This window comes from Carassius carassius, chromosome 20 (assembly GCF_963082965.1).
Source record: "Carassius carassius chromosome 20, fCarCar2.1, whole genome shotgun sequence".
Taxonomy (NCBI): Eukaryota; Metazoa; Chordata; class Actinopteri; order Cypriniformes; family Cyprinidae; genus Carassius; species Carassius carassius.
In genome coordinates, this window is record NC_081774.1 from 18066541 (window position 1) to 18084026 (window position 17486).

Genomic DNA, 17486 nt, shown 5'->3' on the forward strand with positions numbered 1-17486 from the left:
AAATCACTACTGCTAGAACAGAACCTATAGAATAATGCGCATGCGCGACTGAACGAATCACTCCCCGAGACGACTCGTTCTTCCCGAGTCACATTAAAGATTCGGAAGTGGAAGAGTAGGAAGAAACCAACAGCAGCAAAGAGAAGGGTCTGGCTTGACAGCAAAGACGTTAGATAGAAAAAGCATAGAAACAAACATATGCATAACGCGGCCGTGGGTAAAAAATAAACGGAATGAAAAGGGTGGGACTGAGAAGTCGAGAGAAAAAAATTGCAGAATTTAGATACTGAATCCGCTAAATGTAGCAAACTAGCTGAAATGTTTAGCAGTATAATCAGCAGCAGCACCTCGCAGTTAAATATTAGCAGCAGTGAAGAAGTGAGCCAGACAGCAATGCAGCAACATGCCACCAGTGATGATGATGAGGGACAGAAAGATGAGCTGGTTCCACAGGCAGATCCAGATCCAAGTATGGAACATGAGAGGAGAAAGAAAGTTACTTGCTAGGGATGATGTTAGGAAGTGATATTCAGGTTGCTACATTTTTAATGAGTACAGTAATTAAAACAGCTATACTTCAACATTTTAGCTGTAAATGTCACATGCAGTAGCTAATATTAAGAAATATGTTGTGCTTTTACTTTTACAGAAGTTACATTTGTAATGGTGTATTTTCATTTAGATGTGGTATTATTTGTGCAGTAAGATTAATTACTGCATAAATTAATTAATACATTTATTTTAAGACGGCATGGAATAGATTCTATAATATGCTATTATAACAGCATATTATATAATCTATTCCATGCTGTCTTGGAATAAAACCATCATTTGGTTTTTTCCATCATTTGTTTATTCAGGTTGAGCTTAGACCAAGAGCAGAGAAAGACACCCACTCCAGCTCAAAATCTAGTCAACATCAGTGCTATTGCTATCATTTGGATGGTATAGTATCATGAGCCACAATTAAAGTCTTGTGACACTCATGCCAGGCGATATTGTTGTTGTCGAGGATATGTGCGCCGGTTGCTTTGGGCCTTTTTAGTCCCAGTCCGTCCTTGTATATATTAGTGCTGTCAGGCGATTAATCGCATCCAATATAAAAGTTTTTGTTTACACACACACACACACACACACACACACACACACACACACACACACATATATATATATATATATATATATATACATACATATATACATACATACACACATACATACATACATACATACATACATATTTGCTCAATGTCCCGCCCACGGCGCTATCTGATTGGTTACACCTCACGAGTAATAGCCTATCAACACTTACGAGACGGTTGAAGCCGGTTCGCTGGGCAGTGGAGTTGCTAACTTGGCATCTTTGTCGCTAGATTTAGCGACTTTTTTTTTTTTTTTTCAAAAAAGCGACTAGCGACAAATCTAGCAACTTTTTGGGCAATTATTATTTAGTCTCTGAGACTCTCTGGTGCTGCCGCACGAGCGCGAGGTCTGTTTCCCAGCGCGAGCCTCTCTCTCTGCATCGATCTGTTCTGTTCAGCGAGCGCAGGGATAGAGGAACAGCACTTTCAGTAAAAAAAAAAAAAAAATTCTGTTGCTTCTAACTCTATTTTACAAGCAAGTATAGCCGACATCAGTCACAGCACAACCACTGACTTTATCGTATGTGTATTTGATTTCATTACTGCAGATTAATGTTTGAGAGCTGGTTATGTAATCTTAATGGACCGCGTTTCAGTCATTATAATAATAATTCCGTTGTCTGACAACAGAAACATTAAAATATAGTAATAAAATCAGTTTTGTTGAGAATTTAATTAAATGAAAAAATAAATTGCAATATGTGAATCTACAATTTTCATAGTCATGAAAATAAAGAAAACTCTTTGAATGAGAAGGTGTGTCCAAACTTTTGGTCTGTACTGTATATATATATATATATAGTGTGTGTGTGTGTGTGTGTGTGTGTGTGTGTGTGTGTGTGTTGTCTATATTTATTATGTATATTATAATATACACACATACAGCATATATTTTGCAAATATTTACATGTATTTACATATGTATAATTAATGTATTCTTATATAAATTATATCACATATAAATATAAATATATTTAATATATAAACGTAACATATTTTTCTTAAACATACATGCATGTGTGTGTTTATATATACATAATAAATATACACAGTACACATTATGAAAACAAAAACTTATTTTGGATGCGATTAATCGTTTGACAGCACTAATATATATTAGGCATATCACAGTCTAAAATGTTCATGTTGTGATTAATTGCAAATGTTTTTATCACAGTATACGGTATTAAAATTTAGTAATGGTTAATGGACTGCATTTATATAGCGCTTTCAACAGACCCATGGCCATCCAAAGCACTTTACAAGTTGCCTCACATTCACACACCAACGGCGGTGGTGTCAGCCATGCAAGGCACCATCCAGCTCATCGGGAGCAGCTGGGGTTAGGTGTCTTCCTCAAGGACACCTTGACACATGGTCAGGTGGAGCTGAGGGTTGAACCACCAACCTTCCGGTTTGTAGACAACCTACATGAACCACTGAGCCACTGCCGCCACCAAAAAAGTTTAGTTTTGCTTAGTTGCAAAAAAAAAGTGTTGTCATAAACATAAACCTGTTTATTTATTTTTATACCTGTTTATAATTTTTCATTGGCAGTTTGTTAAATAATGAATCAACTAATGTTCATTTATAGAGACTTGATGTAGCCTAAAGTGTGACAAAGCAATTAATCAATCAAATAATTTTCAAACAATATCCTGGGCATGTTGTAGTCCAGATAAAATGTAAAAAAAGAAAGAAATATAAAAAATAACCTATTAAGTCTAAATATTTAAGTATTTGGTGCTGTGATGAACACCACTGAGAATACAAAAATCTGAATATCTGTTTGAGCCATAGATGTATCTAATATGGTTCAAACTATTTAATTACATTTTTAGAATGTAGTGCAGCTGCTTTGTTTCTGGGTTTTCCATGGTAACGGCTGCAGTTCTGCAGTTTAGCGCCATCTGCTGTCAGGAAGTGAATGTGCTTTCATTCAGCTCGTCTCCTTCACGTTCCTCCCAAGCAGCAACCTTTGTATGGAGTCAAAATAATGCCGTATATATACACAAAAAATAAAGTATTGCAAAAGAAAATAAAGTTTTGCAAACAAAAAGTAAAGTATTGAGGAAAATAAATGTGCTTTTCGCAAATGAAAATAAAGAATTGCAAAAGAAAATAAAGTATTGGGAGGAAAGAAATTAAGTTTTGCAAACAAAAATAAAGAATTGCAAAACATAAATGAAACGATTATTTTGCAATACATATTTTCCATGGTCATATCTATTAATTTATTTGCAACACTGCTTTTATTTTGCGTGTCAGTCTAGTTTGAGCTTGCAATGCCATTTTCCTTTGCGCTTTTCCTTTGTATTTTTGCAATACTTTATTTTTTTGCGTATATATATATATATATATATATATATATATACATATATATATATATATATATATATATATATATATATATATATATATATATATATATATATATATATATATATATATATATACATGGAATAAAAAAATAAATACATAAACAATTAATAAATGCTAAATGGGTGAAGTTTACACTGTTTTTATGTGCTGTTTTTCCACAGTGAGCCGGAAATCAGTCACGTCCCTGACAAGCTCTCCCTGGAGAGCCAGCTGCACAAAGTTACTTTACAAACTTTCAAAAATGATAAGCAAGGTGAAAATGAGGAGGACTATGATGATGATGAAGATGATGATGATGATGAATGGGATTGCAATGAATCAGGAGGAGGAGACTTCACTAAGCGCTACACTGCAATGAGGGCTGGGAATAATCCACAGGTATTCGTCAAACAAGGATTGTGACCACAAGGCCAATGTTGACAACAAACCTGGGCCTCTATTCACAAAACATTTTATCTTACCACAAAAAGTTCTTCTAAATAGCAGTAAAAATTTTAGCAAAGAGTTTTCTCTTAAAAGCTATTAACAAATCTGCTGAGACAAATGTTAACTAAGGAATAGAGAGAAGTAGGGCGGGGTTGACCTCGCTGCTCTGGATGATGTCAGCATGCTCACTAACTATGCACACAATGATTGGCTCATACTCTCCGTTAGAGATGTATTCATAGAAATATGGTAGAGCGCAATATTATGTTGCCTTATTCAAATTAAGGTTAAAAAAAAGTTAATTTAATTTTTGATACCAACTCTTTTAAGCATAATTTATCTTCTTATTGATTCCAGTCAAATGGAGCGGCGTAACTAAAAGCCCATTGACCCATATTAGTCCAAACTTTAGAGATGCTTAAAAGATAATCGTCTTGTGAGCAAAGAACATAATTCTTTACATCATTTTGAATAATATTCTGCTGTAAATACTAAAGAGTTACGAGATTTTAAAATGCAGCCTTAGTGTCAGTAATTAAAAAAGTTTATCTCCAGCTGATTGTCAGCCTCTCATGTCTAGTGAATATACATATAAACTGCCTTTTAATTAACAGAGTAGAATGATCATGGCAGATAGTAAGATATGCAAACATAGAAGAAAACTGAACACAAACACAGCTATTACTTCTTTCCCAGCTGGTTAAGGAAAACAAGTATATAATCAAAGGAAAAGTTGGAGTTAGGATAGTCTCCAAAACCATATGTGACAACTTTATAAAAGCTCATTATCATCAAATATTTCTAAAATGTTTACGTACTGAGGCAGATTGCTATTTGATGATAATCTGTGGCTTGGTCTTTAGTGACTAGGAGTCCTCTACATTACTCCTAACCTTTCACAGATTTAGGAGCTAGTTTTGTTGCTAAAACACTTTGTGAAATACTTTTAATCCATTATTTTAAAGATTTTCTCCTAAATTTGTGAATAATGAGCTACTTTTAGCCTGAAGATGTTTTGTGAATACGGGCCCTGGTGTTTTTAGGAAATTGTGTTGGTTAAATGAAATGTATTTTGTGTTATATGTTTTATTTTATTTTTTTCACCAGACTAATCGTCAAAGTTCTACTAAAAATACCTTAAACATGTCCACTCCATCAGACAAGGTCCTGAGGAAATTTGAAAACAAAATTAACCTGGGTAAGCTTTTTATTATTTAATCAAAAATGAAATTGAGAAAATGTGGGAAAAGCTGTATAAACAATAGATTTAGTCTTATTTGTACACAGAAAAAAAAGTTTAGCTTTTTCTGATTCTATTATCTTTTTTTCACAGATAGACTGAGCTATGCTGATTCTGTGATTAATAAAGTCACTGTGATGCGAAAGCAGAAGGAAGCAGACACGTATGTAAATATCTTATATTAGTATTATTTCTATACTAGTATTGTTAGAATCAGAATCAGAATGAATCCGAATCAGAATGAGCTTTATTGCCAGGTATGTTCACACATACGAGGAATTTGTTTTCGTGACAGAAGCTCCGCAGTGCAACATAATGACAGTGACAGATCAAAAAACACAAAATGGAATAAAAAAAAAATACAAAAAATACAAATAGGTAGGTAAGGAACGAAAATATACAAATTGACAATGTATGGCAGGTATATTATGTGCAAAGAAATTAAGTGTACGCTAAGTATGTGTGTTAGATAAATAAGTGTATGTATATATAAATATAAATAGTGTAGTGTGTTCCACAGTTTTTATCAATTGTTCATTAGATGGATTGCCTGAGGGAAGAAACTTTTCCTGTGTCTGGTCGTTCTGGTGTTCAGAGCTCTGTAGCGTCGACCAGATGGCAACAGTTCAAAGAGGGAGTGTGCTGGATGTGAGGGGTCCAGAGCGATATTGCCAGCCCTTTTGCTCACTCTGGATAAGTACAGTTCTTGAATAGATGGGAGGGTTGAACCGATGATTCGCTCAGCAGTCCGGACTACCCTCTGTAGTCTTCTGAGGTCAGATTTAGAAGCTGAGCTGAACCAGACAGTTACTGTTACTAAGTGCAGAGGATGGATTCGATGATGGTGGAGTAGAACTGTTTCAGCAGCTCCTGTGGCAGGTTTTGTTTTAGCAGTTTGAATTAGGTTTTATTATAATTTTTCTGTTTTTGTTTTAGTTTTACCTTAAAGTAATTTTATTTATATGTCCTTTTATCATTTTATTTGTGTTTTTTTTTGTGTACATTTGCATTTAGCCTTAATTTATTTTTAGTTTTAGTAATTACAATAAAATGTTAAATGTGTGCCCTGGCAAGCTAACTAAAATAAAAAATAAAAAAATGGATTTAATGTCTGTATTTTATCTTAGCTTTAATTTAACAAAAAGTATTGTTAATAGTTTTTAGTTACCAATAACAATGCAACACACATGATTTTCATTCATTCATTCATCAAGTCTTTCATCTTAAAAAGATCATACTGTTTTGCAGGTTTCGAGTAAAGGACAAATCAGACCAAGCTACAGTTGAACAGGTGTCTTTGTTTAAGCTTTATGTATGATCATTTCACATAAGCTCCAGTGTTGTAATTGATGCATTATTCAGTGGGATATTTTAATGTGACTGTACAGGTTTTGGACCCCCGTACACGTATGATTCTGTTTAAAATGCTCAGCAGAGGAGTCTTTTCAGAGATCAATGGCTGTATCAGCACAGGCAAAGAGGCCAGTTTGTTTTGTCATTTTAGTGTTGTTATTGGTATGTTCAATAGTTTTAGTCCATTTATTCTTTTAGTTATTAGTATTTGAGGTTTGTTACTTTATTTCCGGTAGTGAAATTTTTTTTTGTTAACTATTATAACCCTGGTTTGTTTGGAAGAAATCAGTAAAATTATCCCTTGCTATATTTTCAGTAAACTTGGGATCTTTTACTAAGAACTAATGTTAATGTTGCTTTTTTCTTTTGCTATTTTATTTTTTTATATTTCTTTGCTGCATTTTGTACCATAGGCAAATGTCTACCATGCAACTACTGCAAAAGGAGAAAGCAGAGCTATCAAAATATACAAAACATCAATTCTACTTTTCAAAGACCGAGATAAATGTGTCAGTGGTGAATTCAGGTAAGACCTGTCTTTGTACAATTAAACCCTAGCCACTAAACCCTAATTTTCTATGTTAGACATGGCTATTGCAAGGGCAACCCTAGAAAAATGGTGCGCACTTGGGCTGAGAAGGAAATGAGAAACTTGATCAGGTTAGTATTAAGACTTCTTTCTTGTTCTTTCATGAACTTATTTTATGATGATTTTTATCTATAACGCACATCCATGTATCTCAAGACTACAGACCGCACAGATTCCAAGTCCAGAGCCCATCATGTTGCGGAGTCATGTTCTCGTCATGAGCTATATTGGTCGAGATGACATGTACGTGGGCATTTACCTTCACCATTTATAGCAACTGATCCAAACATGGCAATGTTTCAGAGTTTTCAACAAATTCCTAAATGACACTCCAGGCTTTTTAAGTGATCTTGTTGGTGTGTTCCTCAGGCCCGCCCCCCTGCTGAAAAACACTGTCCTTTCAGAATCCAAAGTGCGGGAACTCTACCTGCAGATCATCCAGAACATGAGAATAATGTACAATGAAGCTTGTCTGTTCCACGCTGACCTTAGCGAGTTCAATATGCTGTAAGCTTACTTTATATTGTGCGCATGAGGTTTTTAAGCATCAGTTAATGTTTACTGATGTTTAATTGTTCTGTGATCAGTGGAAAGTGTAGAAAAACATTAAGCACTACTGTGTTCTGGTGTGCAGGTAACATAATGGAGATGCTTATATCATTGACGTCTTTCAGTCCATTGAGCACGATCATCCTCATGCTTTAGAGTTTCTTCGCAAGGATTGCAGCAATGTCAATGGTAATTGTACAGCCTTTGATAATATATGATATTATTAATGTTAATGTAAACAATTTTTTTTAATTCATTTTGTTCTCTCACACTTGTTCCAGAAACAAAATGTGGCAGTTATGACAGTTATGTGCGTGAGCTGTTTGAGTTTATCACAGAGCCCTCAATCACAAGTGACAACATTAATCAGTATTTGTACAAGGTCAGTGAGTTGCATTGAAGCATTATCATTAATCCTAACGACAGGCTGTTCCCTTTTCTTGTGGCTTTTTGTGCATTTAGACAAGCTTAATGTGATTTTAAAGCTGGTGATGGGGGCTTGAGCCGTTGATAGCATTCTAATGCAGTCAATAATGAAGTTATTAGAAAGAGAGCGAGAGAGACACAGAGAAGGAAAAAGAAAGAGAGAGAGACCTTGTGTGAATTAGGCTACCTCTGTGCGTCTCCAAACAGCACTGTTATTACCTCGCTAGTGAGAAATGTCATGTGTTGTCTATACGTTGCTACATTATGAAGGATAATTGAGAAAATCGTCAGGGCAGCGATGACAATACCTTTTTTGAAAACTGCGTGACCGTTATTACAGTTAACTGCGAAGTAATATGGAACTGTAATGCGGTCAAGAGAGCTGCCTGGAACTACGTTCGCGCAGTGCGTTTCACTGAAAATAACTGCACATCTCTGAACGTTCGTCAGCTAGTCAGATTTAAGCATTCAACGGCCTCAGATCTCAGATTTCAATTTCTGTCCATTTTATTACAATAATATGTAAACAATAAATGCCGTTTTGGCATTGTTTAATGTGGAGTAACGGTCGCTGATCGTCTGCTTCACTTTAATACTAGTTTCAGTACAAAATAAGCATGAAGGAACATTCGAAGGTATGTAAAAAACAAAAAACAAAAACAAAGAGTAAAACCAGGACTTTGGTAAAACTTACCAAAATTTGTATCCTGTCTTATGTAATTGCTCAATCAGGGTTTCAGCCGCGAAAAGACGTCAGTGTGACAGCTTCTACATTAACTTACATTACACAAATGTGATGTTACGTAGCTTATATATGTGTGTGTTTACATTTAAATGTTTATATTTTAAATATATATATATATATATATATATATATATATATATATATATATATATATATATATATATATATTTGGAGTAGAAGTTTAATTTTGTAACTTCATTGTTACAAAACTTTTTGCGTGTAATTTAATTTTAACCTTCAATATTATAGAAATGAACCGACTGATCGTGTATGTAGCCTATATTTTATAGTATAAGTTGTTTTTATTTCCTTATTTTTATATTCAAAACAATCAATACTGAATCAAATCGAATCACAAGCATGTGAATCTGAATCATATTGAGAAATTTGTGTCAAAACCCAGCCCTATAGGCTACTGTGCAAGTGTTTTTAGCGTTTGTTGTAGATTGATTAAATATGTTTGTGATTTACCTGCAGGCGATGGAGATAGCAACTGAAAGAACTGCAGAGGACAGATCCAATCAGGACAAAGTTGATGAGGAGGTGAACTCATTTTTAACATTTCTCAACATTTGCATCCCTGTCCAAGCTACCAGAGTTCACACAGTCATGGAACATTGTTGAATTATTAAAGAGTAACTAAACCCTAAACCAACTTTTTTTAGTTAATGATCTATAAGAATGGGGCTTTATTAGTGCTGTTCATTGATTCGAGTAACTTTTTTGACATTTGAGTATAAAGTGTTTAATAATTCTTTAAATAATTCTACAATATATGGCGTAAAAACGTCTGAGTGCTGCCCTCTTCAGGTTGAACGGTGGCTACTGCAGTTGATTTTTCCTATTGGATGTTGCGGTGGCAAGTGACGTAAGCGGTGCCAGGTGACGTAAGCAGTTTCCAGCTCACCACGCCCCTTGGTACGAGCTACCACGCCCTTGGCAGTATAAAACCATCAAAATCACTGTAGTGAGTCAGGAGCTGGAATTGCGAGTATTGGTAACGACCAGGATATACTATTATAGCATAGCAATTATATAGTTATTTAGATCTTCAAGTGAGCATAGATTTATCTGTATTTAGTACAGTGGTCAGGATGGTACGGAGGTGTGTTGCTAGTTGCGACAGCACTGCTGGACTGCATATAGTTTTCCAGCAGACTTTAAAATTAGGCGCCAGTGGTTGCATGCACTTGGCCTGGAAGACCACGAGTTCCCGCCTAGAGCTAGAGTGTGCAAACTGCATTTTACCCGGGATTGCTTCTCCAACGCAATGGAGGTGGAAATGGGCTTCTCCACACAGCTCGCGCTGAAAAGCGACGCGGTGCGGGAATTAAGACCGCAGTTTGAGCCAGCGGCTCGAATTGATATGAACACCTCGACACCCTCCACTTCAGGTGAAAGTGGGGGAGAAAAGTCCTCTACTTCAAATGATCGCTCTGTTGCAAAGCTACTTGCGTCACTACAGTCACTCTCCATTTTAGCGTCTCTGACAGCAGCTGTCAATCAATCCGTCACTGCGGGTCTCAGGTTCACGCCGCACTCGCTCAGCCCCGCCCTCGGTTCGTCCCCTCTATCTCCGCTGTGATCTGCCCACTTTTCAGCATTTTTCAAATATTGTCAGTGGGTGGAGTCAGGCTCTGAGCAGGGGTTTAGTTACACTTTAACAGTGTTGGGAACGTTACTTTAAAAAAGTAATTAGTTATAGTTACTCACTACTTGTTCCAAAAAGTAACTGAGTTAGTAACTGAATTACTCTATAATAAAAGCAACTCGTTACCAGGGAAAGTAACTATTTGCGTTACTGTAAAAAAAAAAGTTGCTATATGTCAAATAATTTTTTTTTTTAGCAGTTTTCACAAGTCAGTTGAAATAAGTAGAACAGACAGGTGTTCGTACATAACTTTCGAGATTTATGGCACGTCAACAGACAGCAAGAGTTTTATCCTGCACTCTTTGTAAGAAAAGTGTTTTTGGCCACTATCTTTGTAGATGCGTGTGTCACACATTACATGCACGTTCTTGCCTTTGACTACAATGAATTTGAAGTAGTGCTTATATCTCCACCTTGAAATAAACTATAACCAAAGCTTAAGTTGAACTAATAAAACTTAAAATTAAATGAATAAAAAAAAATTATAAATACAAATGACAAACAACAATTAATAAAACTAATGAATGAAAGCAAAAAATATAAAAATAAAGCTAATACAAAGTATTAATAATAAATACTATAACAGTATATAAATAAATAAATAATACAAAAAAAACCTGGTAAACACTTCCTAATTTTGTGATAGGCCTATCTCATACACGCACACACACACATATACGACACCAGTCTGTCCATTGATGATCATTGTGAAGACATTTGTACACAAAATATAATTTTTAACACTTCAAGGATTCATACAGATGGAAATATAAATTCTTAGCTATCGTGATAAAATTATTTAGTTAAAAAAAAAACATAGTACAGCAATACATGAAACCTGAAAGATCACTGTTGTGGGAACCAGTTTAATGATTCATTCATGGATCTGTCTCAAAACAGGTGTTTAAGAAAGCCTACATTCCACGCACACCTACTGAAGTCACCCAAAATGAGAGGGATGTGGACACAATGTTGAAGAAAAAGGAGGATGCTTCTTCTGAAGATACAAACACAGACAATGTACGTCTCACCACCCTAAATGAAAAATAATGAACTAATGCTCTGAGAACTAGTAGCAGTGGATGAAATGATCTGTTCTCCTTTACAGATCCTCTACCAGACAGTGACAGGCCTCAGAAAGGATCTTTCTGGAGTGCAAACAGTGAGGAGAATGCTGTTTTTGTTTTTAAGAAGACCATGTGGCGCATTAATGATTAAGCGTTAGGTTTAAGACACCTCATGTGGCCAAGACTTTGTTTTCTCTATTAATGCACCCACTAGGTCTCTTAGGAATTGTCTTTGCCTACATGACATGTGGGTGGATTAAGACCGAGAATATAAACAACAGCCATTGCCAAACTCAAAGCGTAATGACAATGAGAAATCAGATTAAAAATGCTGTTGCTGAATTTTTTTATTTAACAGGTACCCTCCATACTGGAAGACTCCACAAAGGGTGATAGTTCAAGCTCTGAGGGAGAGGAGGAGGAGGATGATGAGAAGTCAGAAGGGGAAGACACAGGAGAGGGCGGCAGACACACTGAGGAAGCACAGCTGGACAGAAAAGTAGCTAATGGGAATGATGTTGCAACAGATGAATTGTGTTCATGGGTTGTGAGAATAAGTTGGTATTTCTGTGTCTTTCAGGAAAGAAAGAAAATGGTTAAAGAAGCTCAGAGGGAGAAAAGAAAAAATAAAGTGCCGAAGCATGAGAAAAAGCGCAAGGAGAAAGTTACCAAAATGAAGAAAGGAAGATGAATTTGGTTGAGATGAAGGTGAACTGTGATTATAGCAGAAATGTTACTTGACTGATGGTATTAGTATTTAAGCTTGGAAGTCTTGCTGATGAAATGTCAGTCCCTTAAAAGTTATAAATCCCTGATATCAGCATCATATTTTTGAAATGTTTATTAAAAGTATTCTTTTTTATAAACTTATACTTTCTTTGATATACTGCTTTAATGGTGGGTAAAATATGTTTTGATGCAGACTGACAATTCAAATACATTTTTGCTATAGTGGAACATTTAATTTACATTGTGCAGAACAGTTTACACAAATATTCATGTTTTACAAGGCAACATGCTGTTAAAAATAAAGCACTCTTTCATATTTAAGCGACAAAATCCTCTTTACAATCCTCTATACATCTTGTACATTTAAAAAATAATTCTATGTAAAGGTCATATTGGTACAAAACTGTTTATTACATGACAGACACTACATTTCCAAAGTTTTGGTTGTAAGATTATTAATTTATTTTAACTTTTTTGGTTTTTTATCTTAATATTTTTAAATGTAACTTATTCCTGTAATGCAAAGATCAGTGTCAAATTGTTTTTTAAAAAATAATGTTGAAAACAGTTAAACAGGTAAAAAAAAAAAAAAAAACCTTTTTTAGGATTTTTTTGTTGAACAGAAATTTGAAAAGATCAAATTTATTTTAAATAGAAATGTTTAACAGCAATGTATCTGCTGTCACTTTTTATCAAATTAATTCATCCTTGCTGAATAAAAGTACTCATTTAAATAAAAAAAAGAGTGAATAAATAAATACAAAAATCTAACACGTGCCAAACTTTTGAACAGTAGTGTACATTCACTTACACTGGATGTTCAGAGTAACAAAATAAGGAAGGTAAACATTATAAACACTTCGAGGGACAATTCGCACTATTAAAAAAAAAGAACTGTTCCTGTGACCGTTCAGATATAGTGTTTGATTTGAGGCTCAGTTTAGACAGCTAGCGAATGCCCTCTAAATAGTTAGCAGGCAGCAGGCCCGCCCTCCCCGTTCTCTGTACTGTTCCATACATCCAGCCTTCATCGATGGGCTGCACGTTCTGAATGATGTCACCGTCCCGGAATGACACCTCATCGTAATCCTGTGCCGTGTAGTCATACAGGGCCCTGTACACAGTCTGGTGACAAAGTTTTTGTGCAATACGAGTTAAGTATTTTATGGTACTCAAATTTTAATCAAAAAGAGTGCATATGCTACATAATATTGTAGAGTATAAGGACTCACCATGCTCATGTGTTGTGACCTCAGCTGCATTGACCTCAGTGAATGCATGCTTGTCTGATGCATGTAGCTGTGCCCATGGCTGTGGCCATTGGGATAGTATGCACCAGGAAGAACAGGTGCTAAAACAACAATTATCAGGATGATCTTGACCTTCAATAGTACTATTTTGCTTACAGTTGTAAGTTTGATATTTTGATTTAGGTGATTTACTGACTTTCCGCTTTTTGTAGGGTTCACTACCAGGTGTGAGAATCTCACATTAGAGAACTTACCCACAATGACGCCAGGTCTTCGATCCATCTCCATGATGTACTGATGACCCCCCTTGTGTGTGCTTTTCCCCACCGTCTCATGGTTAGGTGTCATCTGAGCCTGTACCAGGTACGTCCCGCGCGTTCCCTGAGTGACCCCATGCAAACCAGACACCTCAAAATCCTTATGATACTTTGCCTGAAAGAACGGAGAAGTCAGCTTTTTCATCCACATGTAAGTGTGATGTATACAGTGTTCAAATTGTGTCAAAGCTCTCGGGGGGGTCCCTCTAATCAGAACCTCGCCATCCACCCCCCTTCAATAAAAGAAATAAAACCTTGTATAAATATGAATCTTTTTTTTTTTGTCTTGTTATAGTTGAGAAAACATAATTCTTGTTTTACGATGATCAGAGAATTATGTGCACCAAACAATCACTAAGCAAAGAATAATTAAATATGTATCTTAGGGGTGTGTAATATAGACAGAAAAAAATGATATCTCATTATTTTCTGGGATTTTATCAATAAAGTTAATCAGACGAGATTTTACTGAGTGTGTTACGCTACAGGACTGCAGTGGATAGTTGACTCTTAAAGTTTTTTATATTCTTCATATTCTGTGTGGTCAGTTCACAGCAGTGATAGAAATTTATATTTTCCAACCAGTTTAAAGTGACTTTTACGCTTTATTTTTACCTTTTATAAAGTCTTTTTTTTTTTTTTTTTATAAATCATTATAATTAAAATCATTATCGACAAAATTCATCTTTGCAATACAGAGGACACACAGAAGCTGCATCTGAAGTGGTGTTCAGATGTATTTATACGTTTAATGCAAGACATGAATGCATTTAACCTGCAGTTACAAATGCATAAATGTTTTGATATTTTAATCCTAAAACAATGAATGCTGATATTTGCAAATATTTAAAAACATATATTTTAAATGTGAAACTAAAACCGCCAGTAGGCTTAATAAGCCGCTTGTTAAGTGAGTCATTTCGAATGAACCGATTAATTTAAACGGTTGATTCATTCAGGAACAATACACCGTCATGTTGTTCAGAGACACAAAACATTACTTTTTTTCTTTCTTTTTTGACGAAATAGAGCAAAAATTGGCAAAATTATGTCTAAAACGCAAGTCTATTGATATTAACTTCTTGTTTAGTGAACTGTTTGTGGAAAAAAATGGCACTCTTCATGTGATATTGATTAACTATATGAAATTATATAAATATTCACATTTTCTGCCCCCATCTTGAATTATGGGAGCATTCTGCATTTTATAAGACTGAATCATGCAGTGAAAGAATACTCTCAAAATGAACACAGTCAGTCTAGCTAGTGTTTAAGCACTCATAACTCCTCTTATAATCTGTATGATAAATGAATCTCTTACTTTTATCGTCTACACTTTTGTTGTTTATGAGGGAATTCAGAAGTTTCAGTGAACACCAGTCCCCTGGTTTTTCAATAAAACTATAATAATAATGTATACACTACCATTAAGAAGTTTGGGGTCAATGAGAATAATACTTTTATTCAGCAAGGATGCATTGAACTCAGTCTTAAAAATGCTGTTCTTTTGAACTTTTATTCATCAAATAATGCAAAAAATTTATCATAGTTTCCATAAAATCTGGGTTCAATATTGAAAATAATAAGAAAAAATTATTGAGCAGCAAATCAACCTATTATAATGATTTCTGAAGGATCATGTGACACTGACGACTGGAGTAATGATGCTGAAAATCCAGCTTTGCCATTACAGGAATAAATTACATATTTATTTAAAACAGAACACATTTTAAACTATTAATATTTTACAATATTACTCATTTTTCCCACTGTATTTTTGGTCAAATAAATTCAGGATGGAGACTTCTTAAAAAAAAAAAAAATCTTACTGACCCCAAACTTTTGGACAGTATGTATGTCTGAGAAATAAATGTTTGAATATCAAGTACATTCATTTATCAAATTTACATATTTGCTTTTTTCCATTTGGCTACATGAGTTTTTCTGCATTTCCCAGCATACATTACTGATCTGATCCTGGGCCTTCCTCAGTCTCTGTAGCTCTGGAGTATCCAAGACGAATTTGAGGCCCCGACCCTTACTCTGTTCAAAATCCTTCCTGTACTTGACCTGTAAAACAAGAAAACCAGGAAATTGGTACGGTGTTCTGAGTGCTTTTAAGTGCCTTCCTGATTGGTTGATAGGGAGTCCTGTATGGTTGTTTCTAGTCCAGGTTTGAGCTTATCTTTTTTTTTTCTTTTTTTATCCCGAACACAAAATATGAGCAATATTAAATGCAATTTTGCAAGTACATAAAATATATTTTAACAGCATGCTGACCTATCTTTTTAAGAAAAAAAATACTTTTTCTGTCGTAATGCCATGATTAGGCCCCAGTATGGACTTGGCAGCATCTTTTGGCTGCCAGGTGGAGAAGCTGAGGGGATCGGTCAGGGCACCACGGAGTAGACAGCTGCCTTGCTTTTCTCAATGCTGACCTCAAAGTATCACACCCAGTCCCTCCCTGGCAGCCGAGTGATCGCCTCATCCCTTTGAATTGTCTCTACCAATAACAACAAATAACATTATTCTACCCTAGATATGCCTCCTTCAGATTTCGATGTTTTTTAACGTGTAATAATGTGAAAGTGAACAAGTGATCTTACCTGACTTTGGAGTTCGCTTTGCTGTCTCAGTCGTAGGTTCTCAGGGGTGTCTGTCACAATTGTAAAGGTCTGTTTTGGATAGTGTCTTTTTGGAGAAAGGAAAGCCAGTCATTATGGGTTTTTGGACTTGAATAAATACTATCCAGGTTATTAGTAATCATTTCTTTTATGTAGCCTGTTTTCAACACCTCCCATTTAACAGCAAATTACCAGTGTATATGAACATGTAATTAATTAATAAACTAGTATTTTTAAGGCAATAACATACGCGTTGCAGTAGGGCTTCTTCTCATATCCCTTGTAGTTGTTCATGTTGAGAGTCATTTTACACACCTCACAATGGAAGCATCCTTTGTGCCAATACTGAAAAACGTAGAGAGATGGAAACTGCACATAAAACTCAATCCATGAAAGATATTTATGAAAGCACTTTATCCAGAAGCATATATACATTTTTAGTTCTAAGGAAGAGAACATACCTTGTCCAGGCAGTTCACTTTCTCTGTTGCGTAGACAATTTTCCCACAGCGCGCGCAATGAGGATTCATTTTTAAGATGTTTCGATGGTCCGGGGAAATAGCATAACTTCTCCTATCACTCCGATAATCCACTAACAAGTAAAATATCTCAGATATGTCAGACTTGCTACAGCGTGCGGTGGCTAGATGTCGCAAAGCTTTAAAGTGCGTGGCTCGCGAGTGTTTATCAGCGTGCTGCTGGTCTCACAGTGAGAGAACTGGAGCAAAGATGCGTGAGATTTCACCAAACATCACCCACTGAGACTGTTGGAGGAGCAATCAAACACTGGCCGTGGGGATTTGGCTTTTCTGTAGCTATGCTCAAAGAGCCAAAAAGAGCTAAACAAATTGGTCTAAATAAAGAATCAGGTTTTGTAAGGTGTGACGTGTTTTATTTCGTCTTTATGGTGTTTTAGGTGTGACAGAATGGTGTGCATTATGTTTGTAATGCTGTTTTGGTTTCTAAGAGATTCTGTTTGTTATTTAGTTTCTCTCC

The 17486-nt window shown here is 35.4% G+C and overlaps 2 protein-coding genes across 3 annotated transcripts; one reads left to right on the forward strand and one right to left on the reverse strand.

Moving 5' to 3' along the window:
- Positions 1–3863: 3863 nt before the first annotated feature.
- Positions 3864–12261, forward strand: LOC132096558 (serine/threonine-protein kinase RIO1-like). The gene is given in 17 exon segments (XM_059501994.1): positions 3864–3902; positions 5058–5148; positions 5284–5353; positions 6439–6481; positions 6579–6671; positions 6957–7071; positions 7125–7203; positions 7289–7375; positions 7502–7639; positions 7767–7870; positions 7952–7986; positions 7989–8063; positions 9330–9395; positions 11404–11523; positions 11612–11665; positions 11929–12069; positions 12151–12261. Coding segments are annotated over 17 exon segments (1446 nt in total). The 5' UTR covers positions 3864–3878.
- Positions 12262–13229: 968 nt separating this feature from the next.
- Positions 13230–17234, reverse strand: LOC132096556 (LIM zinc-binding domain-containing Nebulette-like). 2 transcript variants are annotated; one of them, XM_059501990.1, is made up of 7 exons: positions 16952–17234; positions 16741–16835; positions 16473–16557; positions 15829–15936; positions 13804–13981; positions 13532–13650; positions 13230–13424 (listed from the first exon to the last, which is right to left on the reverse strand). In XM_059501990.1, exons 1-7 carry the CDS (start codon positions 17018–17020, stop codon positions 13248–13250), a joined length of 831 nt encoding a protein of 276 aa, XP_059357973.1. In that variant the 5' UTR covers positions 17021–17234; the 3' UTR covers positions 13230–13247. The 2 variants fall into 2 exon arrangements, with proteins under 2 accessions (XP_059357973.1, XP_059357975.1); XM_059501992.1 differs by having other exon boundaries at positions 13254–13413.
- Positions 17235–17486: the final 252 nt, after the last annotated feature.

Coding starts and splice junctions, on each gene's coding strand:
- LOC132096556 (XM_059501990.1), bottom strand. CDS start 17,020: ATGAATCCTCATTGCGCGCGCTGTGGGAAAATTGTCTACGCAACAGAG. Junction 16,836..16,951: donor AAGTGAACTGCCTGGACAAG/GTATGTTCTCTT, acceptor TACGTTTTTCAG/TATTGGCACAAAGGATGCTT. Junction 16,558..16,740: donor AAGAAGCCCTACTGCAACGC/GTATGTTATTGC, acceptor TTCTCCAAAAAG/ACACTATCCAAAACAGACCT.